This window comes from Patiria miniata, unplaced genomic scaffold (genome assembly GCF_015706575.1).
Source record: "Patiria miniata isolate m_02_andy unplaced genomic scaffold, ASM1570657v1 HiC_scaffold_8, whole genome shotgun sequence".
NCBI lineage: Eukaryota > Metazoa > Echinodermata > Asteroidea > Valvatida > Asterinidae > Patiria > Patiria miniata.
The window spans coordinates 6695943-6721731 of NW_024037075.1; the positions used below are offsets into that span (position 1 = coordinate 6695943).

At 42.5% G+C, this 25789-nt stretch overlaps 1 protein-coding gene across 1 annotated transcript; it reads right to left on the reverse strand.

Annotated features, from left to right (window-relative positions):
* Positions 1-811: 811 nt before the first annotated feature.
* On the reverse strand, positions 812-25178 carry LOC119719422 (transcriptional repressor NF-X1-like). Its single transcript, XM_038188861.1, has 18 exons — positions 25075-25178; positions 20533-21147; positions 19693-19916; positions 18404-18796; positions 16936-17044; positions 15253-15467; positions 12602-12825; positions 11802-11910; positions 10954-11153; positions 10142-10246; positions 9019-9227; positions 8511-8609; positions 7521-7562; positions 7190-7276; positions 5771-5837; positions 4122-4267; positions 2731-2844; positions 812-1263 (listed from the first exon to the last, which is right to left on the reverse strand). Exons 2-18 carry the CDS (start codon positions 21138-21140, stop codon positions 1155-1157), a joined length of 3060 nt encoding a protein of 1019 aa, XP_038044789.1. The 5' UTR covers positions 21141-21147; positions 25075-25178; the 3' UTR covers positions 812-1154.
* Positions 25179-25789: the final 611 nt, after the last annotated feature.

Sequence of the window (25789 nt, forward strand, 5' to 3'; positions counted from 1 at the left end):
TCATTGGTCATAAAGGTCTGAACGATAACACTATCACATCGGTATGGCAATACAGAAAAATACAAGTGTGTACAGTGAGCTCTTTACCAGCTTTACGGTGTAAATTGCATTTTGGTACGCGTCATAAACGTGAATCTGTTTTTTTCTGTTTTTCCATGTAGCCTGGCTTTCATTTGGAAAATTCCTCAGAAAATGACATTCCAAACCTTTCTTGTTTCATTGTCTGAGAAGTTACTGAGTAGTAAGTAAAGTTTATTACGGATGCTTGATTCCATAATATTGAACAGGTTCCCGACATCAGGGGTCTGGTATCTAGGTACCTGGTCCCGATACACAGCCCTAATCATGGAGAATTTCTCCATGCCCTAATCAAGACATAACAAGTACCGGTACACATCATCAGGCCAAATGACAAAGTATCCAGAAAGCAGGGCCGTCGCTATTCGAAATTTCTGTCGGCAAATCTATAATTGTTGTCTGCAAATTTGTTAAATGAGTGAAGGCATGAAAGGCATGCCCCTGGAAAGTTTCCCCTTCATTCTCAGGCAATTTCAGAAAAAAAAGTTAGGAACTGTAGCATTGCATGCATTATTTTTGGCCCATTTTACAAGTATTATAACATTGAACAGGCATGCATCTGAAAATTTAGAAGAAAACAAAAAGAGGAAATTCCAAACCACCCAAGACTTTGTACAGTGTTTTTTAATTTGTAATGGCATTCTTGAGTTTTTCTAAGTAAAAAAACAGAGGAAATCAGTGGATCTGAGGAAAAGTTGCATGCCTGTAGTCAGCGATTAAAATGGGGGGGGGGGGGGGGGGGGGGGGCTGTTGCTGTAACCCATACCCCCCCTCCCCAGATCTGCTAATGGCAGATCTGCTGAGGGTGACGGTGGGTCACGGTGGGGATAGGGGGAGTTAGGGGATTTACCCCCTCCCCCCTTTAGCCCCCCCAAATAGGAAAATCATGCATAAAAACATAACACATGCCTGTTAACCCCCTTGACATCTAACCCCCCCCCCCCCACTCTCTTGGGCCAAACCTGGCTCCGCCCTGATATCTGCAGCCAAAAACTGCAGTGTCTTCCATGTGCAACTCAATGCGATATCCTTTGGATTTGTGCATGCGTAACTTGGGAAGCATTTGCCATGATGAACTATCTGACTTCCCAGGAGTCAGGGACCTCACTGTTATCCACAATGGGCTCCTTGGGCTGAGGCGGGGGACTGGTGGGACTCTCTGGCCGGGGCATCTTAGACAGGGACCTAAAGAAACACATAGAATCAATCAATCGATTACTTTTAAAGTTGCATAACCTTGTGCTCTTCATAAAATGGATTTTTTTTCTGAATGTGTTTTCAATTAGTCTGTTTTGTTTTAACAAAAAATAACTAGTCTGTTCCAATTTTGCCCATCAGGGGCATTCATTATTGTCTGGCAGCTAACAATTTAAATTTTGTGAAGAAGTAATTCCACAACTAAACGTCAGTGGATTTTTTTCATTCGATATCTCACTCAAAAGTGAATAAGTTTTATATTGCTAGGAAAATCAAAAATAGCACGGGGTAACGCATCTTTAGCGATCGTCCACCGGGCGATATTGAGCAGCTACACTCAATCTGAATAGACCAGCTCAAGCTAGCCATAACCCTTAAGATTCCCTGTTCAAAGCAGCGCTGTAGAACTGGTCTTCTTAACAATTTTGGTTCTTGATTACAGCTTGCGCTGAAGTTGGGACCTGATTTCTGTACTTTGGGTATTTTGTTGTAATTGAAGGCGAGTTGTTTAAAGGTACAGTCCATCATTTGCAGCTATCCAAAAAGTAACTGGCATAATTATTCTTGAAAAAAATACTTAGTTGAAAGATAGTAAGGGAACTAAACTCCCTGTGAAATGATTCTTTACGGCATGCTGTCATTTTGAAGAAATCAATGAAAGAAGTCCTTTCCAACTATGCATCTAAAGACGCATCGTTGGAAATTTCCATTAGTAGTTCGTTTTTTTTTTATTCGGCAAAGCGCCCGCAAGCGTTGACACGAATCAGTGCGGGACATCGCGTAGCTGCAATCGGCTCAATGAGATCGTGTATCGGACGCTGAATTCAGGCCCAATTCAAAACATGATTCAGCAACTTTTGATTTGAAATCAAGATCCTAGAATGTTGTTTTTCTCAAAATACACAGCTGAAGCTGAGCAGAAACTTCATCAGGTTAGTTGTTCAGCACCCTTCTTTAGCTTTTGAGAACTTTTGTTGCTTCAAACGAACAAAATGCACAAATTACAAATGATGGACTGTACATTTTATAGGTTGGTTTGGGCATTCGAGTTCTGTGCGCAAGGTATTTGGTTAAGGGGATGCAAATTGAACACGACGATCTGTTGTAAAGATTTTGGTATGGTTTTAGTTGCAGCTGCATACTTGGAGTCTGATTTCAGGAAACAGTGCATAACTTATGCCATGCGTAGGACTTGTGCAACAAATCTGTTGCGCAGCTGTGCAATAAACTTACAATCGATATCATGAAACTTGGCATAGCTGCACAATATTTTTCAAATCTAAACATCTTGTGCGAGGATAACAGCATTTACGACGGCTGTTTGTGTACGATTTTTTTTCGGTCTCAAAACAGTCGTTGAAACTTAGACGAAGAGGAGTTAGGGTCATCGTCAAGAAATCCTTGCTAGGAAGGGCAGGCACATGGCAGGCAAAATTCGCAGAGCGTGGAACTTACGTCAGGCGTCTGGGTGTCTCGTGCTTGGTGTGGACGATTGGAGGCGGGGCCTTGGGGTGTGTCTCCCGATCAATGACGGTGGACAGCGACACCGTGGGAATGAAGCATGTGCCTCTGTCGAGGGAAGGCGGAAAAAAACCAACACCAATTCTTTGTCAATAAACAAGAAAAGCAATGAAACTGAGTAAATCAAATACTTCTTGACAAATAAACAAAGATTAATTTACTAGAAATTGTCTAGATTTCTGTACTGAACAGAAACAAGGTTGGGCAAAGAAAATGACTGGAGAAGGGTTTGAACCTGTGACCTCAAGAAAACTGGGCTGGTGCTCTACCAACTCAGCTACTGAGCCCTAGGTTGAAGCGCTTCCAATTTGTCAACATGTTGGTTCACTGGATGTTGGTCAGAAGCCATGAATCAAACAGTAACAGAACATTGGAATGAAGTGATTTTTAACATTTTTTGGTTATTGTTAACAATGAAATAAAAACAAAAACAACATATTTAAGCCTGGAAGTGCTGGAGAAAAATATTTTTCATTTGGGGAGTCAGGTTGGCACAGTGGGTTCTTTCCTAGCCTTCCATCTCTATGGACCAGGTTCGATTCCTGCCCTGGTCCACATGCGGATTGGGTTTTTAGTCCCTACCTGATTCTGTGGGTTTTCCCCAGAATATCCCTTTTCATTCATTCATTCATATTTATTTCCACTTAATCATTTTGAAGGGAAACGGTTTAAAACAATAATTTAGATAACAGGATAAGATTAAGCGGTGGGCTTCTCCAAAAAGCAAGCTTGTCAAGTGGAGAAGTCCATTATGTGTAGAAAAAAATATATATTAAATACATTTGTACCTTTAACTTAACTACACAATGAAGTACACTTTAAGTTACACAAACACACATATACAAGGGACCAACACAAACAGGACAAGACAAAACAAATCAAGTACAATCAGAACCTACATGGGAAATCATAAGAAGAATATGTTCACAGCAAATAATAAGTAAAACTAAAATTAAGCATTAAGCATTATTGTAACTTTCCATAAGCAGAGACTTTAGCTTCTTCTTAAATAAAGGCCTACTGTTGACAATTCTAAGAGTTTGATTCAATGAGTTCCAAAATTTGGGGCCCTGATAATGAATGAACTTTTTAGCTTTAGCAGTACGTATGTGTGGGATATGGAAATCCCTAGAACCTCTAAAACTGTAATTCCTTCTCATTGTCTCCTCTCTACTGGTTTCTTCAGGCTTGCGAGCTACAGTGCTTTTTGAGGAATCCTGGGTTTCATCATAAAAACACGCACTTAGAATTTGCTCTGAAAGGTAAAAGATTGTTCCTTGTCATATTCTGCTATAAAAAGCACTGAAATGATTTGAATAACCTACTTTCTAGCAGTGGTGACCACGTTGCGCTTGGGTTCCTGGTCATAGCTCTGTGATTCACAGCCGTACATCTCAGACAACTCATGGACCACACGGCGATGGATCTGGTTCATAGCTGGGAAGGCATGGCTACGGCTAGGCTGTTTGGACTGTAAAGGAGGGAGGGGAGCTTCAGTTTATGGTCTACTTCTCTGAGGCTGTGACTCTACATCTAATTGTACTAAAACTTTTAACCGCCACGTTTTTGAGACCCTAGTCTTCAAAGTTCACACAAATCAAGATATGGGAACGTTATCAATTGATGTGGAACAATGATGGATATAGAAAATGAAGTATATTGTTGTTTTAGTAATTTATTAACCCTTTAGACACTGTAGCACCCAAAACCGCCCCGTCTATTACTCACTGTAGCCATGGGCGTCGCGAGGGGGGGGGAGGGAAAGCTTGCCCCTCCCCCCCTCCGGACAAGCCCAAAAAAGAAAAGGGGAGGGCAAATGTCCCTGCCCACCCTTGAAAAAATGATAAATCGGGAAAATGCTGGACATTTTAGGGATTTTTTGGGGGAAAATGTGCTTTGCCCACCTCTAGAAAAATCCTGGCAACACCCATGATTGTAGCCGGAGCACTATATGGTTTTATTGATTCTTCAGCGTGTAAACACAATGTACTACAATGTAGTACAGGTGCTAATGAATTAAAGGCTCGGCACAGAAAAAAGGTAATTCCTCCTGACCCCACTCGTCCTGGCTGTGACTTCAATTGGAGAAAAAAAAATATGGTAGACACATACACCATGAGTTTTATACTTGGTTCTGGAAATTTGGGGTGTGGCAAAACAGCAAAACAAAAAACAAACAAAAAAGTTTAGTTCTTATAAAGGGTGTATCCAAAAAAAAAGGAAACCCAAATGTAAATGTAAACTATAAAAAATATAATAAAAATGTTCAAGTAAGTTAAAGATCATGTGAAACGCAAATGTGTCCTCTTTCCAATGATACCTTGATTGTGTGTGTTGCCACGGATGACTGAGCATTCATTGTTATTCTGTCAAGGGTCAAAACCTGCACTGGGCCAAATTTGTGCAAAAGGGTAACTGGTATTCTGGGTGTGTTGAACAGCTGAATTTAAAGAAAGAAGATGTCCTTTTCTTTTAAACAATTTATTCAATTTTGACGCAGTGATTTAACCACTCTTATTGTTGAAGTTAATCTCTCATGGCCCAATGCCTTCAACTTGGCCACCACCTCCTTCCACACACAGCTCTGCACGACGTGGCATATCGCCAACCGTAATTACCTTTGCATAACAAACCAGCAAGCAACCAGTTACTTTTGCACAAACTTGGCCCAGTGCAGGTTTTGACCCTTGACAGAATAACAATGAATGCTCAGTCAGGACACATTGGCGGTTTCACGTGATCTTCAACTTATTTGAAAACGTTTAATCAATTTTTTTATAACTAAAGTTTACATCTGCGTTTTTTTTAAAAAATTTTTATACACCCTGTATATTCTTTAAGTCTCTCAGGATTTCTAAAACCATTTTCATACTGAAATATGTTTGAACTTTCAATGAATGTAGGGTTACAAACATAAGCATTTGGTAACGAGTATTTTTGTTGGAATCTACACATGTTTGATGCTAAGACTTACAGATTGTGCAGACGTGACCAATGCTGATAACTCCTTGATGATGTTGGCTATCAACTGAGGGTTCTTCCTGCAAATTGAGAAAACACACAAACAAACATGAGTGCCAGGGCTTGGCAGGGCAGGTACTTTTAGACCATTTTTGCTATGAACCTTCCCCCCAGAGTGGCCTAATGGTTAGGGTATGGGACTCACAATCAGAGGGTCAGGGGTTCGAATCTAGCTGCTGGCCATAATGTTGTGTCCTTGGGCAAGCCACTTCATCCCCACTTGCCTCTGTTTACCGACAAGTATAAATGGGTACTGGTGTAGCATGAATTTAGGTTTTATGAAATACGGACTCATTGGTGGTATTGCCCATGCTCATGCATAGATAATTAGGAGAGGGACCGGTCACGTGAGAGGGTTTAACCAATAAAAGGGAAAAAGAGTCCGATTTTCATACGAGTCCGATTTTCATATGACACCAGCATTAGTTGGGGAGTAACGTGTGATGGGCTGGCATCCCATCCAGGGGGAATACAAATATTCTGTCGTTTCACGTTAAGGAAACCAGATACATGTATAACGCCAGCCTGGTGGGCCATATTGGCTTGTGACAGACTTAACTTGCTTTTATTTTACTTCCCTCCAAAATCCTCCTCTGTGCAGGAATTTGCACAATATGAATTCCAAATTATAGTTTTTCGGCCCTACCTTCCTAAATCCCACAAAAATCCTTTAAACCTATTGGCGTATTTGGTACTGTAAGCTGTCTTAAATATATTGCTAAGACAAAAGGATTGATTACAAGATTTTTTTGTATTCATTTGTATACACAACTTTGTTACACCTCTGTCTCAAATACTGTAGAATGATCCCGTGTTAAGTCATGGCACACTCCCTGTGGGATATCAAGTACGTGATATCCCACAGGGAGTGTGCTATGACTTAGTACGTACGATACGTACGATGCAAAACGCTTGTATCGTTGGTACCCACGCAATTTTCACCATGTTTTCACACATGAGTGGGAGCAGCGAACTAGCAGACGATCAGCTGTTTCTAGCACGCGACATGCATGTGAGCCGACGTTCGATTGTCAAACAAAACCCAAAGAAGCTTAAACAGAGGTATAACAAGACAATTGTTGACTGCTGCAACCCTCAGGTGTTCAAAACGTCATATCCCACATCACAGTAGTCAACACTTGTTAAGTGTAACTTTAAGGTAAATAATTTTGACATACAGTGGAGATGGACTGGTCTTAAGGAAAAGACTTTCTGTGCTCGGAAAACATCTTCTGTGAGAAAAATCCTCACTAAATACTTTGACTTTATTGAATAACAGCTCAGAGTTGATAGAAGACCCTCCTTTAAATGTAGCGTGAGTTACCATGGAATTGCCCATATAATGCTAGCCTGAAGATGTTCTGTACATTACCTAGCCTGTTCTTTAAGGAAGGGATTGTAGGTCGGTGAAAACTTGGCAGAGTCTGGATCCTTGATTTGTAAGGCTGAAGCAAGTCGCCTGTGAAGAGAAAAATCCAGGACAAGGATTTCCAACTGATACATGATGTGCACAAAAAGTAATAGGTCGAGACACATTTTCATGTAACACTACTTACTTTTACCCCCCCCCCCCCCCAAAACCTCCACCCCAAAACAAAACAAAAAAAAAAATAAAAAAATTAAAGGGTCAGTACTAGACCAATACAACTTAGCATTTCAGGTTATATCATAGTAGTAAGTATTCAAAGATGAAATATGCTTACTTGTTTCTGGAGAGAATGGAACAATGTTGATCACATTCCAATCTGCAATGGGAAAACAAGGGGTAATACATTTTCCATCTGGTTTTAATATTTCATGCTTACTCCAAGTATTGGGAGTTAAAATGGACACTTGGCAGCAAATTGACAATACATAAAACCTAAAAGCAAGCTGCGTGACTCTGGTTGTGTACTGAACAAACCGTACTTCATATGAGACTCATATCCCGCATGTAAACCTGATTCACTGTGATGTGACTTTGTTGGTTATGGGAAGGCCTATTTGCGAGATAGAGAGAGAGAGAGCATACTGGGGGAGTCAGGTTGGCGCAGTGGTACTTTCCTCGCCTTCCACCGCTGTGACCCGGGTTCGAATGTGGATTGGGTTTTCAGTCCCTACCTGATTCCGTGGGTTTTCCCCAGAATATTCTTCTGGGCTTTTCCTCCCACCTCTAAAACTTTAATATCTTTTCATTGTCTTCTCTCTACAGGTTTCTTCAGGCTTTCAGGCTACAGTGCTTAAGGCACTTTTGAGGGATCCTTGGTTTCATTACCAGAATGAAATAAAATAAATAAATAAATAAAAATACAGGGGTGGGGAAATGGTGGGGAAGGGGGTGAGGGAGGGGTACAGAGGGGTGGGGGTGACAGAGGGGTGGGGGAGTCACAGAGGGGTGGGGGAGTCACAGAGGGGTGGGGGAGTCACAGAGGGGTGGGGAGGGGCTGGCGGGGAGGGACTGGCAGAGGGGTGGCAGAGGGGTGGAGAAGGGGTGGCAGAGGGGGTGGGTGGCAGAGGGGGTGGCAGAGGGGTGGAGAGGGGGTGGCAGAGGGGGTGGGTGGCAGAGGGGGTGGCAGAGGGGTGGGGGAGATATGGCAAAGGGGTGGAAAGGGGGTGGCAAAGGGGTGGAGAGGGGGTGGCAGAGGGGTGGGGACAGGGTGTGGGACAGGGGATAGGGAGGGGGTGGGGGAGAGGGTTGCTTTTGTATGACTTACTGTCGTTGTGTTTTGCTGTTTCTCAGTGCCATCAGCTGGCTAATGTCGACGTCTTGTCCTGATTGGCTGCCCTGTCCGGCCACGGTAGACGTCGCCAGTCTGAAGAAAAAGCATCAATGCCAATTTTCAATCTTGTGAAGGATCAAACAGTTCACTGGTGCCTTCATCCCGGTCAATATATTAATGTTGAGATGTGAAAACTGGGCCTTCATGGGGTCACTGACACTACGAAGGGCACTTAGATGTTCACTAGTGCCCTCATTCCCATTTAATATTTCAGAACATGATGTGAAGGAAAATATGGCCTTCTTGTTGTCACTTATAGCACTGGGTGAATAGGTCACTAGTGCCTTCATCCTAGTTTGTTACATGTATCATGAGATATGCAGCCTACTACTGACCAGACACAGCTTCTTGGGGCCAATAGATGTTTACTACTGCCCTTAGGGCACATAGATGTTCACTAGTGCCCTCATTTTAGTCAATATGCGTAAATTATGAAGTGTACCTCTGGAATGCCTCCGTCAGCCTCACGTCATCTCCACCTTGCAGGCACTGGATGGTCTCGGAGCGGTTCCCACAGGCACAACGGATGACAAACCTGGTCTTGCACTGGGAGGGTGGGCAGGGCGAGCCCGCATGGCAAGGGGCGGAGCAAGCATGGCCACACTCTGGGCGAGGCACCAGGCAGGGCTGCTTGCAGGCTTCACAGCTACCCTGGATATTTCAAGTCACAATATGGACACAACAGGTTACATGACTGTTACTCTGAATGATAGCTGGAACAATGCTTCTTCCATTATTGGGGGCCACGGTGAGTGTACAGCTAGTCTATGGATTGGCCTATTCCAACTGACCATGCCCGCATAAACATTTGCCAATTTTAAAAAATCATATAGGGCACTGATGAAAATTCAGAAATATTCTTGTTACGTGGGAACTTTTTTTGTTTACGCCATGGCTATAGTTATGGCAGTCAACCGTCTGGTTCCCTGACCTGACAATATTCAACGCCAGGATATTTTGGTTTCAAAACCAGACCAAATTGTATGCAAGCAGATTCAGCGATTAATTATGCAAAACAAGACTGCATCTTGACCTCGGGATTCTGACCATTCAGCGGGCGCTTTTTATATCGGGTCACGGTAACCCGTTGTATTACAAAAACATGGTAGCCAAATTGACCAATCAACAGCTTAGTCTACATTTCTGATCGAAATGGCATCACAATTTCTAAAGTCGACTCCGATTGGCTGGCATAAAATGTGCATGCTAGCATATATCAGATGATTGATCGTGTGGCTCTGCACGCATGAATGTCTGGTCCTTAGTCTAGCTGCATGGCATATACAGTTTATGGCTTTTGACTAGCACCCTTGAACAAAGACTTTGACAAAATGAGGAACCGGCATCATACGGCTCAAAAGCTCAGTTGGTAGAGCACTGGAACGGCAATCCAGAGGTCGTAGGTTCAAACCCCCCCAAGTCAATTTCTTTGCGTAACTTTAATATCAAAATTAGAAAAGTGATTTGGGAGATGTTATTCAAACAACAGGCTTCACTGTAAGGATTAACTGGCTAAATTTGGAAACTTCCAATTCCCCTTTCTGATTGGGCTGATTTGAATGTACCTTATGACAGATCATCTTGCATATGTGCATTCCGCATGGCACTTTCTTCCCACAGGGGTGGCCGCATGAGATATCCTTGATGTGGCATGGAATGTTGTGTCTCTTCTACAATGGATCAAGAAGAAGAAAATCAAGATATTTGATTAAAGTTGCGTTCCCGATGCTCTCCAACAATTAATTTTTTCTCCTTATACCTTTTCAATTTTATGTTTTTATTCCAACCAAAAAGGATCCTTTTTCACTTTTTTGGATGTCTGCAACCCTCTCAAAAAAGGATTTTGTTTTAATATTAATAATACCGGAGTCTTATATAGCGCACGTATCTACCAACAATTAGGTACTCAAGGCGCTGGAAATTATGTCTATTGTTAAAGACAGGTAAATGAAATTTATGAGAAATATATGACCCATTATGTAGCACCTTATAAGGGTTTACAAGGTGCTGCGGCGCATATTGCAGCCATATCTTAGCGATAAGTGTTGTGTTGCTGGGTTCTTTAACGCGCATTACACAACACACGGGACCTACGGCTTTACGTCCCATCCGAAGGACGAAGCAATAATGGTAAAGTGCCTTGCTTAAGAACACAGGCACCATGTTCCCATGGTCAGGATTCGAACCCATGTACCACGGCACATGAGTCGAACACCATAACCATTGGACCACAGCACCCAAGTTTTGGGCACAAACATATCCGCTTTGCGAGCAGACTGGCTCCGGGTCCAGGCAGTAAGTAATTCAAAATTTGAAAAGTGAAAAATAGCAATTTCAATATAGTTGAGATGATAAAACCAACAAATTATTGCCTTACCTCGTGGTTGCCCATGCACATTTTGGATGTCAAGTCAGCACACGGCGGGCAGACCTCTTCACTATGGCAGGTATGGCGCACCGGGTGCTCACAGTCATGCCGTCGAGCGCATGGCTCACTGCATTCGGGAGGCTTGGTACCACACCGGATGGGCGGCATCATGACGCTGGCACCACAGTGGCAGGAAAACTCGTCAAAACCTGGCAATTGGAGGCACAAAAACATGCATATTAACCCTAACGTACCTGAACCCATCAAAATCAGCACCCCTGTTTTGGAAGATTTCGGTGGATTCCAAATACCTCCATATTGAAAAAAGTTGGGGGACTTTGATGGATTCAAGATCTCAATAGTTTAACTCCTTGGCTATATGTTTGGTGTGCATGAGGTATGTGTACTACACTGGTGGATTCTGATGGACTCACTGGTGGATTCTAATGGACTCACTGGTGGATTCTAATGGACTCAGGACACGTACATTTTTTGCATGACAAAATTTATGGATTTTGGCGGATTCAGGAAACTTTCTAGTAAAATTGCTCAAGAGGCTAGGGTTACTCATAGTCATGGGCAAGACTGGATTTGGACTTTAATTTAAGTGAAGTATTAAAAGCAGCCGTGCGAGTAGAGGTTGCTGTCAACTAGATGAAACTAATCAAGTATTGGGAACTTAGGCAGCGCTACCAGGAAATTCCGAGCGTACCGCATGTGCACCGTATTCCAGCTAATGCATGCACGTGACGTATGACGAATTTCCTGGGTAGCACTGCCAATACTCCCAAGTTTGAATAGTTGAAGAAAAAAAAGCTAAATTATTCAAAAAAGCACAGCACTAAGATACAACTTACTGGCATTGAGGCAGCGTACACAGTTGCCAGCATGGCACATCTCCTCACATCGATGGAGACCACAGTTCAGCATCCGACCACAGACCTGATTGCAGTTGTGCTCCTTGGCCTGAAAACAAACACTTGATTTGATGAGTCAAATTTGTAGTATGCTACAAGTGTGCTTACAGTGCTTTGTGCAGTCTGGCTTTTGGCAGTTTCAAATGTGGCTACGATTGAAACTGTTCATGTCTGTGTAGAAACAGCATTGTCAACTATTATACAGAAGCAGAAATCTTACGTTAGCCTTAACCCTTTAGGGTATTTGGCTAGACACCCTGCTGAACGCAGCAACATGCAACACTTGTCAAAATGACAAGCCCGCCCAGTGCAGCAAGATCCATCAGGTCAAAAGTCTCAAGGCCAAACTGCCTCAGAGTCTGTGGTCTCCAACTGCAGCAGGATACAACTGTGGCACACTTCAGGGGGGACTTGCTCTCATTTTCGCAATGTCTGTAGTTCATGCACTGGTGTTGATGACTGAATGCAGCAAGGTCCTCACATATGGTCTTAGCCGGGAATCGAACCCGGGCCACATTGGTGAGAGGTGAGCACTTTACACACCAGCCACCCATGCCACTTACAGGCATGCAACTGGGAAATTAGAAAAAAAAACGAGGAAATTCCAAAGCACACCAGACTTTGTACAGTGTTTTTCAATTTGTAATGGCATTCACGAGAAGTAAAAAAACAAGGAAAACTTGCATGCCTGCACTTTCATTCACAAACAATATTAGATTAAATAACATTTAATAACATACCACACAGCATTTGACGTTGCACTTGTGCTTCCCGCAATCCTTTTTCTTGGGGCACTTGCGGTCACACATCATGGACACCTGGCCTGTCAGCGGGTCATACGCCTTGACGAGTTCGCGACAGAGGACGTCAATCATGCGATGGCCGCAACGGCACCGGACCGTGGAGTTCAGAGGGCAGACGGGGCAGTCGCCCTCATGACATGGCTGCTTACAGGTGTGCACATCTGAAATGGACATTTAAGAATTAGATTAACCCATTAATATCTGTACTACTTTATATTACATTGTATTTATTGATCATGATCATGAGCAAGTTCGAGCGAGGACCATTAGTGGATTAGTGGTTGATTTGTGACGAAACTTAAGCCTGTGCACTATTAACCCAAACTCCCTACTGAGTACTAACAACAGTTCCAAGTCTGTCAAAATCCAGCACTGACTCTGCTTCTCAAAATGCTTCAGGACCAAATCCGCCAAAACCCCCACAAATCCACCATTGCTATAGGTGGATTTTGATGGACTTGGTATACATGACTTGTCTGCTGAAATCAACCAATGGATTTTGATGGAGTTGGTTTGGGGGACAGAGTTGGGAAGGTTAGGGTTAAAAGCCCTGTCACACTGTCTGCGATCTTATATGCACTCTCACTGCGTCCTTGAAAAATAGTTGGGGCGCAAAAACAACTACTAGATCGCAGCGACAACTACATAGGTCGCCAGATGGGCGCCAGAGAGTCTTAATGGTCTCCGATGAGCGCCAAGGTCTTTGAACATGCTCAAAACAATCGTAACACCTCTGCGCCCTGGCCAGGACGTCGTAATGATGCATCTCGGGCGCTGTGCGAGCGTGAATCGTGCGACATTGAAGTGGCATTGAGGCAGCCTATAGGCGCAAGGCAGTCGATGTAGTCTCCATGAGAAAGTAACTCGACTGCGATGAACTTGTAGAATAATTTTGAAACTGGACTGTGTATTGACCGTTTTGTCGTGGTATTTATACAGCGCAAGTGACGTCACATGAGCGTCTTTTGGTCGAATAGAGAGCGTGACGCGAGCTACTAGGACGTATCAACAGCGAGCAGAGTGTAGTGTGAGCGCAGAGACAGCGCAACGGCAGCGACTAGATCGAGTAATTGTGACCTGTTCTGTCAAAAGCAGATGCTTCTGGGCACAGGTTGAAATTGAGATAGGGCAAAAAAACACTGTGGTGTGATTTATTTTCCATTTTCAAATTTTTGCATATTTGTAATCCTGAACATGTCTAAAGTATACTATAAAAGTTTGAAACCCTAATTTGAACTCTAAATATATTTTTGATGATTTGTTAAGGTATATCAGTTAAAGAAATTACTGTTTTGAGACGTTAATGGCCATTTTCTCCGTTTTCTAATTTTCGACACAATGAACTTCAAAATAGCATAACTCTGCACAGGAATGACCAGTTTCAAAAATTAAGCCACCTATTTTAAGGAAAAAGAACATATTTTAACAATATGGAACAATCTCATTTTTGATCTTATGCCCAGAAAAGTCTGATTTTGACAGAACAGGTCACAATTGAGCTTGACAGGGGCGCATAGAGAGCGAGTTGAACGCATCGTAAGCGCGGGAAGAGCACAGTATGAGCTTAGCTTGAGCTTCTTTGAGACAGAAAGTTGTCATTTTCTTGCGTCCTCGCTGCGATTGTTAAATTTATGAAATATTTTTGGTCGCCGTAAGGTCTCCTATGAGATCGCATATAATGTGACAGTCCCTTTAGTGAAAGGCCTCCAGTCAAATGATAGTCAAAACATCATCACAAAACATCTGGGTCCTGGCTCTGATGTACATTATGCGCAGCTACTGGTAACCATCCATGGAACCGTGCTCCATGGTAAGGCTCCAAATAGTCGACTAGAGTAGTCCAACCATCCTGCGTTCAAGTGTTAAGTCACAATATGGGTAACCGTAATCTTTGCCCGAATGTGCTCCATGCTGATAAATCAATAAAACCACACAGAGTGTAGGCATTTTGGGAAATACAGCTAGTAACTGGCAGGGAGGTATGGGGTGATACAGGGACCAATGGGTGAGATGGAATCGCTGAAGTTCTTGATATAGCAGTATTACAAATATGGAAACCTGTTCAAATTACTATGGCATCAGATATCAGAGAAACTGGTGTACTACTCAGACACGGTTACAAATTGATGAAATTTCTCAAAAAAGCAGAGCAAATCCTTCTGATTTGTAATGATTTTTGAATTCAAAGAAATGCAGAAGACTTTTTGTTTACGATTGGGTTTTAGTATTACGGATATTTGGAGGTTTTTCACTCCATAAAGTAGCCCAAGTCTACGCAGTTTTGGAGCTGTCATTTATTTCATAATTCAAAGCATCAAGTCATTTTACAGGAACTGCAGTCTTAATAGCTATCCTCCTGATAGGAGGAAAGCTATCAGACAACATCCCCTGAAAAGCCAGTTACAAACTTTCATATGTATCAGTAATGGTCCACGTTTCTTACTGGATCCGTCAACAAGGTATCAAGAATGTTTCAGCTCTTGAGAAAGCTTTCACAGTTCAGTTCGACTACCTTCCGAACTGCTTGAACTCTGTAATAAATGGACTGAGTCAAAAACAAACTTTTTCAATTTTTTTTTCAAACTTACAGTCTCCACCACACTTGAGCGGCTTGCCACACGTATTCTTGCACGTCGGCACTGGATCCAGGCATGTCTTGCGGACTTCTCCGTGGGTTGTAAGTTCTGACAACTTGGTCTGACTGCAGGGACAGCGGGTGACCAGGTCAGGGGTCAGGGGGCATAGGTCACAGGGTCCAGGGTGGCAGGGTCGCTTGCAGGTGTGGTTGCCACAGGATAGGGTTCTAGGATGAAATGGGGATGTCTTTATGAAGTAAAAGGAACGTACTTCTAGTAGCCCGTACTTGTAGTAATGTTAGTGCAAAACCGACACGAAACCGAAATGGACCCGACCCGAAACCCAGGTCGGGTTGGTTTTTCCATCATGTCAGTTGGGTAGGGTCGGTTTGCGTTTGCGATTTTCGGGTCGGGTAAGCCATCTTATGAAAAACCCGAAATAAAAACAAACAAAAAAACCCCAACCAAACAGTTCGGTAATTCACAACGGTGCCATGTCATTGCATAGTTACTGTGCCCAGTTCAACCATACAGCAAGGAGTGGTACGACCAATTCAATCCACCGCGTAAATGTGCATGTGGTTTGCGGTTTATCACGCTAAGTCTATAACGTGTAGGTCCACCAGTAGGGAACGTATCAGTCTTCACCATACCGTACGGCATGATTCTTTACTGAGAGAAGACGATTTTCCCACGATGCAGGTATTAAGTTAAGGCACAAAAAGCAGACGCAGTTTCCCAAGCTGATATATTATTTTTTTTCAGGTTGATTCGGTTTTGGGTCGGTTAAGGTCAGTTTTTGCTTGAATTTTTGTTGGGCTGGGTCGGGTTGGATTTGGGGAGTTCAGATCGGTTTCGGCTTGGAATCGGTTGATATCTATAATGTTTTGTGTCCGTTTGGCCTGGTCAACCGGACCCGATGCATAACATTAGCATGTTGGTATTTTTGTAAAGAAGCTTTGTAAAGATCCCCCTGAATCCAACACAATAATTCATTAACAGAGTTTTTGTTCCTGAACAATATTAGAAAAAAACAAGAACTACTGTAAAACTACAGTACTTGCACATGCATATGGAGAGCAATTTTCTACTTACACATCGACAAAATGAACAGAATCCCTCATTGTGAAATAGAATTGAGATTTGAAACCAAGCTCTGATACCACATAGATAGAACTAAAATTTGAAAAATCAATTTTGTTTTACTACAAAATTGATGTTTTCAACCATAATTAACAGCTTCTCATACTTTGTTCTAAACATAATTTCTGTAGCACATTTTGATGAGCAATTTTCAGTTGTCATTCATGCATTATGAAATATGAAAACAATTTTTTTTTCACACTTCTTAAAGATAGGATAGATCATTTGTCATTTGTGCATTTTTTTCGCTTGAAGCCGAATTACAAACCAACTACTGACAGAAATTTCCAAAAATGCGTCACTTTACACATCTTTGGAAATGGCCTTCTTTTATTGGTTTCTTCAAAATGACAGCATGTCAGAAAGAATATTTTCATAGGGAGTTTAGTGCCATCCCCATCTTTTAACCAAGTAAGATTTTCGACAATAATTTTGTCAATTACATTTTGGATAGCTGTAAATGATTTGGTACTCTATCTTTAAGGTAAAAATGTAAATAAGAATAACCTCATTTAAATGAAAAAAAATGAAATCTTGTTTTCAATAATTTACCTATCGCAGACAGCTTGGCATGGGTACTGGGCTGGGCCTTCCTGTAGTAAGTTACCATCGTCACCAAGACTACACAAAACTACCTTGGAGTCCTTGCCACAATAACACTCTGTCAAATGGACAACACAGAATACCTTCAATATGTCCAAATATGTCCAAATACAGATCATGCCACGTGCAATGTCAGCAGCCAATTTCACAAAACTTTACGCAGTGGCATAATTCGCCTTGCGCCAAAATGTATTGCACAAGTCGTGTAACATTTCACGCTGCGCAAAAAATTCACTTACGACACATTTCACGAAAGTTTAATAGAGTGTTAGGTCCGTGACTGTGGCGTAACTTGCACAACCATTTTAGGTGGTGCAAGTTGTGGTGTAGCGCCTGCAAATGAACTATTTTACTAGCAAATTGTGATCGTTTTGGAACCTGTCGTTGCACAACTGATCAAGGCTGATACAAGACAATCATAGTTGTGTTTTTGAGGTAGATGACCATATATTTTAGTTGTGACAGCATTTTTAGAGTTGCTGCAAGACTCCAAAGGAACTCGGGCAAAACTATTTTCAAAATGGCGGGTGGAGGTGATTCAATGACTGTTTCGTGACCGAACAAAATCATACAGAAACAGCCGTTGAAAATGCTGCTATTATCCTCGTCCAAGATGAGTAGATTATTTAAAACATTGCGCAGCTGTGCCAATTTTCATGAAATCGATCGTAAGTTCATTGCGCAGATGCACAACAAAGTTGTTGCATAAGTCCTACACACGGCGTTAAGTTACGCATTATATATCTGCCACACATATCCTTGTCATTTGATTGGTGGAACGCACATCACGTGACATTCATTATTGCTCCCATTCACGCCGCGGCTCAAAAAGTCCCATTCGCCCATGGGGAAGGGGAAATATTATTGAACAGTTAGGATCATTCTTGTTCCATGATGCGGTATTTGTGTGCAAATGCATGCTGGTGTGCACGTTCAGCGTTGTGCGTAGCACGCATTATTCCAAAGAGCCAGCGCTACAGAGTTGGGTTCAAACATTTTCGTGAAGGGGTGGTTCGGAAGAGAGAAGTACATTTTCCACCAATTCTGTATTGAAATAAAAGTTCAAATATATCAAATGACAAGCATCTATATGTCAGTTATATAAAACAAATATTGAGTGGCTTTCAATTGTGAAATGGGAGGAATATTATCGCTCGGTAAAATCTGGACTTTTCCAGTACACTCGGCTTCGCCTCATGAAATGGGAAAGTCCAGATTTTACCTTGCGATAATATTCCTCCCATTTCACTCTGAGCCACACAAAATTTTTGTATACTGTTTAGTGAAATTTGTTGCAGAGCTGTCGGTTGCTGACACTGCTTGAATGCTTGGGTGGCTGCTGGACAATTGTATGACTTGTGTTTGACTTGTTCTGACCTAACAACAACTCTGGTAAACACCTTATGTACGTGCGTACCTTGCTTCATCTCCACCTCACACGGTTTGCAATCCCCCTCGTGGCACACCGCATCACACGAATGCACACCACAGTTGAGTTTCTTCCCGCATTCCGCCTGGCAGCGGATGACCTGCTGCGTGCCGCACCGCACGGTCTGCGACGTCTTCTTACACAGGCACGACTGTTTGATACTCGCCGGGCACGGCGGGCAGGGCCCCGGATGGCACAGGATGTTGCAGGTGTGCACGCAGTTGGTCTTGGCCCGCGCGCGGCGGCAGACTTCGCCGCAGCTGTGAGGCATCTCGCCACGGTGGTAGGGCGGGTCACGCTGCTTGCCACAGAAACACTTGTAGCCGTAGGGGATCAGGAGGGTGACGTTGCGGCACATGGGGCACTGCCAACCATCCGAATCTGCAAACCAAAAATAAATCCCACAAAATCCAGCACTGACAACAATGGCAAGTGCTTCCTACAAAACTGGACATCAAGTTCTATGCTAGTCTATTATCCCCTTGCACAGCAAGGGTCTACGGTATGCGAGCAGATTCGGCGATTAATAATGCAAAATGAGACTGTGTCTTGATCTCAAGAGTCTGACCATTCAGCGGGCGCCTTCTATCGGGTCTTCCGTAACCACTTGTTGTATTACAAAAAACATGGTAGCCAAATTGACAAATCAACAGCTTAGTCCACATTTCTGATCGAACAGACACCACAACAAATATCAAAATGTCTACCCAATTTTGAGAAAACTGCCTTTGAAAAACTTTTTTAGACCACCCTGTAGTTTACAAAAGTCCAACATGTATGCACATGCATAGCTCGGTAATGCAGCTTGGCGTTGGAGATGCGCATATATTGTTGCCCACGTGCCAATTGGACGGAACCTTACAGATCTGTCTCCTGATTGGCAACCCGAGCACCCGATTTCATGAAACTCATTGTAACCCTACGACGCGTCACAGCTGCGACGCATCCTGCGATCATTTCACAAAACACGTCGTAAGTGCAATGCATCGTAGGTGTATTTATAGCACAACTCGGTGACTGTGTTGTGTATTTAGTCAGCGTACAGTAAATAGTCGTCTGATATTCAACAAAGAGTCGTCGGATCTCCGCTTGAAATTTGTTAAAGCATAAAACAAAATGGTGGACGTGTGATGCAATTTTAAAGGAAAACAAGCTCTCAGTGGACTGTATAGCTACTTTGAAATTTCAGCTGCAATATTCCAGTGTTGCGACATGTCGCAGCGCTTCGCTCAATTTCATCTCCCAAGGGAGCAAAATAGCTGGGCATAAACTCTTACCTTCGGCCGCTGCAGCTGGGGACTTGGCCCACTTTTTGATGCACTTCAGGTGGAATACTGTATAGCACTCCTGGCAATTCCAGATGGGTGCCTCACAGCGCACCGTCTCACAGCACACAGTGCACTCATAGGCCCCCTCTGTCAGTTGCTCAATCATGGAACCGGTCTGTGTCTCCGTGCTGCCCTCGTACTTGGGACGATTCCGCACTTTGGCAACGTCATTTCTACAAGAATGTTATCGTGGAAGGAAATGTGAATACATCAATTTGAAAAACAAGAGTATCTATGACTTTTATTATATCAACAGTCTTTTGAGACAAACTTCGTTAAATTGTATTAAAATTTGCATAGAAACAAAAGTTCCAAAAAAAAGGAGAAGGGAATAATAATAACAAATCACTTCAACTTCAGAGCTAATCAGAGTTTTGAATTACAATGTGGTTTCGTAACCCTTGGTGCTCAGATAAAGGTCGGCGCGGACATCCAGGATTTTTTTAATTGGCTTTTCTAGCTCCCAGACCGATGTTCTTGAAACACAATGGTTCTTGAGTCTTGAGTGCTGAATGGTAACACACAGCAACCGATGAAAGCTGGTGTGCCAATGAATAGATGTTTTCATCGGATGACGTTACTCCGCATCGATCTGTTTTTGCAAGGATTTTTATTGGTAATCCTCCAAAATCCATCACTGTGCCAGTGTTTCCTAATGATGCTGAAAATGTACTGTACAATGCATGCAATCGACAAGTGTAATTTTCAACTCTTCAATATAGGTTCCATTGGCTCGTCTTTATATAAGGTAAAATATCATGCAAAGGTTACTGTAATTAGGACATTTACCTATAACTTTGCTTTGCTGCACTATTTTTACTCCTCCCCCTTCCCGAATTAGGGCGCTTGTCCGCATTTCTGCTTTCCACTGATGGGTTGTCATAGCGCCACCTAGTGTCAGAACTTCTACCACTGCTCTGATCGCGTGGCTCGTCGCCTTGATACGAGGGCGCACCACTGTGAAAATACGGCTGCTGCATCTGATGAATCTGACCTCTGAATGGAGCCCGCTGCGACCTCAACCCCCGACCTCTATAAACTCCAGCGACCCCACGCTGGCCGCGCGCTTCGAAGAACTCCGGCATATGGGGTTGGTTATGGTTGAAGTTGCTGTATTCGGCCAGAGGGGGCTGGAATGGGGGAGGCTGGAAATGTCCAGCCCCGAAATTCTGGTTGAAATTAGGGGCGTACCGGCCCCGCTCCCTCCTACTGAAAGGCCTGCTGCGGGAACCGCGGGGCCTGTACGCTGGCTCTGAGGAGACATAGTTCTGGGTGACCAGGTACGGCTGGTAGGGTTGGAAGTTTTGTTGACCGGTGTACTGGTATTGGGGCGCGTAGGACTGTGACTGTGTGGGTTGGAATTCAGGCGCTGTTTCCCGTAAGTTGGATTCGGCCATCGGAAATCTGAAGAGGAAAAGTGCGAAATAAAACATACAAACATAACATTTATCACGGTTAAGAGTAGATACTTTTTGAGGAGAAATTTAGAGGAAGTTTGTCTGAAGTTACTGCAGGATTTTACAGAATCTAGACATCTGAGGGAAATCTTTTACCTTTTTAACAGATGAGTAGCTTCCATAGTGAACATCAAGTGGAAAAACAGTCTAGATTTGAAATTCGGGGTAACACTACTTTTCAGGTAGCCCCTATGGTCACGCACTGGACTAAACTCTGTGCTCAAGGCCATACTTCCCTGACAGTGAAAAATTACTGAACGGATGTTCTTTTTTTTCATAGAAATTATTCCACCTCAAACTCGGCATGCAGGTTCACTTAGGCCAAACAAAAAAATACCTTTGGTTCAGGTCACCTGACCAACCCTATTTTTGAAAGCAATAAAATGCAACCCCCCACAATTTCATTTGTAATTTAGAAAAAAAAATTACAATATCGACTTCCAATCACAATTGGTCAAAATCGCCAATATCAGCAAGTAATTTTTTTCTTTCTGGTAATACCTGAAAGAAAAACATCATGGTCTAACATCAGTTTGCGTGTACTTTGAAAATGTGAACGTTGTACCAAGAACGCTTGGGTCCTTCGTCATGTAATCCTCATTGCAGTCAAAAAGGCTGGTCCGTGTGTCTCATGTTCCTCCATACACACACACGTGTGTGCAAGCAGTGCGGTATTGCGTGCCAGGAAAAATCCCAACGGCAATGTCTGTGCCCAAAAAGCAATTCTATTGGTTGATCACGAGTTACACGGCCGCACAGACTTTCGAGCCTAGGGACGCCATGCATCATGGAAACCGATTTTCGATGAAACTTTTGTTTGAAATTGTGGGAGAAATCATGGAGGCAAAGTGTCCTAATGATCTTTTTTTGAACTAAACGCTTTGAGGTTGCTGAAAGCAAATATTTGTTGACATTGCGTTAGCCAATAGGAAAATTTGTTAGGCGATATCATTACACCACGTGTGTTGTAGACTTCACATTGGATCGGACGGCCGCACGTCTTCTGTGGCTTTCGTTCGGTTCTCGTGCATGATCACGCAAGACTGCAATTTGCTCTAGACCTCCGAGAATGTGAACATTTTACAAAAACAAAAAGGAAATTTCTTCCAGTGAAATCTCAAAATGACATTCAGGGAATTCTTTGTGAAAAACCATGGGGAAGTTGACGACGATTTTTCAATTGATATCGCCGCAAGAGGCCAACCAAACGAACCACGGAGAAGCGTAGAGAACGTCGACACGACAGTGGTTGAACCATGTTCCTTGCTCTATGGTTGAACTTACGAACTTCTTATGATAAAAAATGTCATCAATCGCGAGCATTGCGAGTCGTTTCAATATGGTGGTCAATATGGCCGAAAATTTACAATTATGAGTTTTCAGTGCTATGGCTAGTTCTTGTGCCCGCTTATTCTCAATGCGAAGACCTAGACATAAGCTTTAGACGGAAGGTTTGGTAACGACCATTATATCACTTCTGCATAGATGCAATAGCTCATTATCGCAGGCAACACGTAGCTGTTTTGTGCAGTATCGTGAACTTTAGAACCGACATTGGCATTGCATTGCACGTTATGAAGTGTCAAAGTGCGTCTAGTGTGTTTCATGAAACAGTCGCTGGGATTTGTCATGATTGTTTGTCGCCGTGCAAATAATTCATGACGTTAAGCGCTATCGAATCCTAGTGTTATGTTTATGCATAGTTATGCGCTTGCACGCCATGGATTTTAATATCGTAGCCGAACCTCCTGTATAGTCAAGCTAAATGTCTCGGTCTGAGAACACGTGGAAAGAATATTGCTTCCTGAGAAAAGATTTCCGTATAAGGACGCCACTTTTTTCCAATAAATTTTCACCCAAAATGAGCTCTAAAAACACCCTTTTCATGAGATGTTTTCAGTTTTGCGTAGTCTCCTGGATTTGCCTTCGATAAAATCACGAGGTGAGGTAAAATTTAAGTTTTTGGATAAGTGGCGGAAAAATTCGGCTATCCGATCACCACTTTTTTCAATTAATTTTCTAGCGCCAAAAGTTACCTCTTTTATGGTTATTCCCTCCACTTTCCCTCCTCTACTCTCACCCTCTCCTTTCCTTAATTTCTATTTATCAATCAGTCACTTACTTCATCGAGATTCGAACCTCGGATGCTTGCTTGATACACGAGACTCTTAACCGCTAGTCTGCGCACGATCGCTGTTGCAATAATCAATCTTTGGACGTATTTGAAGTATCCATTGAAATAAACTAAATATTCATGAGAAAATAAATATTCATAATGACGTATTGCACTATCATTGGCCGGCTCATGCGACGTCTCATGCGACGTCATGGTAGTATAACGTAACGCTGTTCCAGACACTTCAATCAGTTTTGACCGGCTGCTTCAACTCAGATCTGCACTACATGTGCATGCAAAATGTGCTCCAAAAACACATTTTTACCAATTTTTTTTCACATGTCCACTCTTTCCTGGATTCCTCTTGGTTGAAATCACAAGGCGAGGTGAAAATTTTGATTTTTGGCGGCAGGTAAGTGGTGATCGGTTGGCCGAATTTTCCCTAAATGGCTTCCGTATACAGACCTCTTCCCGAATCTGGGACTGAGAAAAATTTTCAATTTTGTTAGGAAATACTTTGAAATTGTTCTCGACTCTCCAGACCTAGCTCTACTGAGTGGAGCGCTGAATTACGGGTACCCCTCCATACTAGCGCTCCACCGATTCACCATACTTTGGTAGCACCATCACAGTAGCATAGTCAAAAACCCACGCGAGGACAAAAAGACCCCAAAAAACCAGTAAAGAGATTACAAATGAGAGAGACAGTTATCCTGGATTGATCTATACATTCTTGACATCCCATGAGACCCCTTACATTGTTCCCAAACAGCGAACATTTTGGAAAAAAACAGGAAAATAGTCTGAAAACTTACAGTTCAATGTGTTTGCATGGAGGTTCAGTTCTTGAATTAGCTTGTCGCTGAGGGCGTCTGACGTGACGTCACCGTCGTTGCTCGATCGTGAAGAAAAACAAGTCGCGCTTTATCTGCGACTGTTTTGTGTAATAATACGTGCTCCTTGGGTGTGTTCAAAGCCCATACTGTCGTACGGCGCGGCGCGGATCGGAGCACGTATTATTACACGAAACAGTGGCTGATAAAGCGCGACTTGTTTTTCTTCGCGATCGATCGAGCAACGACGGTGACGTCACGTCAGACGCCCTCAGCGACAAGCTAATTCAAGAACTGAACCTCCATGCAAACACATTGAACTGTAAGTTTTCAGACTATTTTCCTTTTTTTTTCCAAAATGTTCGCTGTTTGGGAACAATATAAGGGGTCTCATGGGATGTCAAGAATGTATAGATCAATCCAGGATAACTGTCTCTCTCATTTGTAATCTCTTTACCGGTTTTTTGGGGTCTTTTTGTCCTCGCGTGGGTTTTTGACTATGCTACTGTGATGGTGCTACCAAAGTATGGTGAATCGGTGGAGCGCTAGTATGGAGGGGTACCCGTAATTCAGCGCTCCACTCAGTAGAGCTACTCCAGACCAAGTTGTACACAACTGCTGAAGTGGCATCTGGATACATTAATGAATAATGGTTATAATACTATAAACTTATTATCATGGAGGAACAAAGTAGTCTTCCTCCCTCTGCTGTCAGTATGGCAACCCGGAATTGTCCCCTTAACTTAAGTTACTTTTAAGCTTTGCACATGTTGCATGGCAAGTGTTCGCACCGAACATGGAGCCGAACATTTGTTGGCGTGGAATACATAAAAACTTATGCAGTTAAAATTAAATATCCCCATGTTTAAGCTAAGTACTAAACAGATAACAGACCCCTACACTGTCCCAACTTATCCGTACTTACCTCTCTTCAATAATGAATTAATCTTGTGACTGAATTAACAAATTGGACAGTTCGACATTGCACCACACTCACGACACTTCTGAAATTATGATCTCACACACGTTGCTGATATTGCGCCCTCTGGTGGCACCAGGGGATAGTCGACACCGCCAAAAATAATGTGGTATGAAAAAAAAAATACCAAAATAGTCTATCAAATATGCATGTTTTTTTTCAATATTTGTATCCATGCACCAAATAGAAAATTGCACGGGAGACCATTTTTCCCCCAAGTCCTTCAAGGAGTGGGACAGTTACCAGGGTTTTCAGGAAATGTCTATAAATTTCCACCAACAAACAAACAAAACTGAGTCTAAACACATTTTTCCTAGTATTTTATCACCATTATTCCATATTTTTTATTTGTTCGAGATATTATCATGTAATACATAATGTCAAGGTACCCCATACAAATTCCTTGTTAACACAATATCCAGAAAGACTGGACCATGTGTACTTGTCAAACACAAACATCACATTAATTAATATTTCTGAAACTACACTTACTGAAACAAACAATTATTACAAATATTAATATTACAAAAAAAATGAAGTGAACGAAGTTGTTCTATTATTTCAATAACAACTGTTTGCAGGTGCAGTAATTCGATTATACATTATTAAACAAAAGGTAATTATTGAAATTACAATACACGTATTCACTGAAATCAAAAAT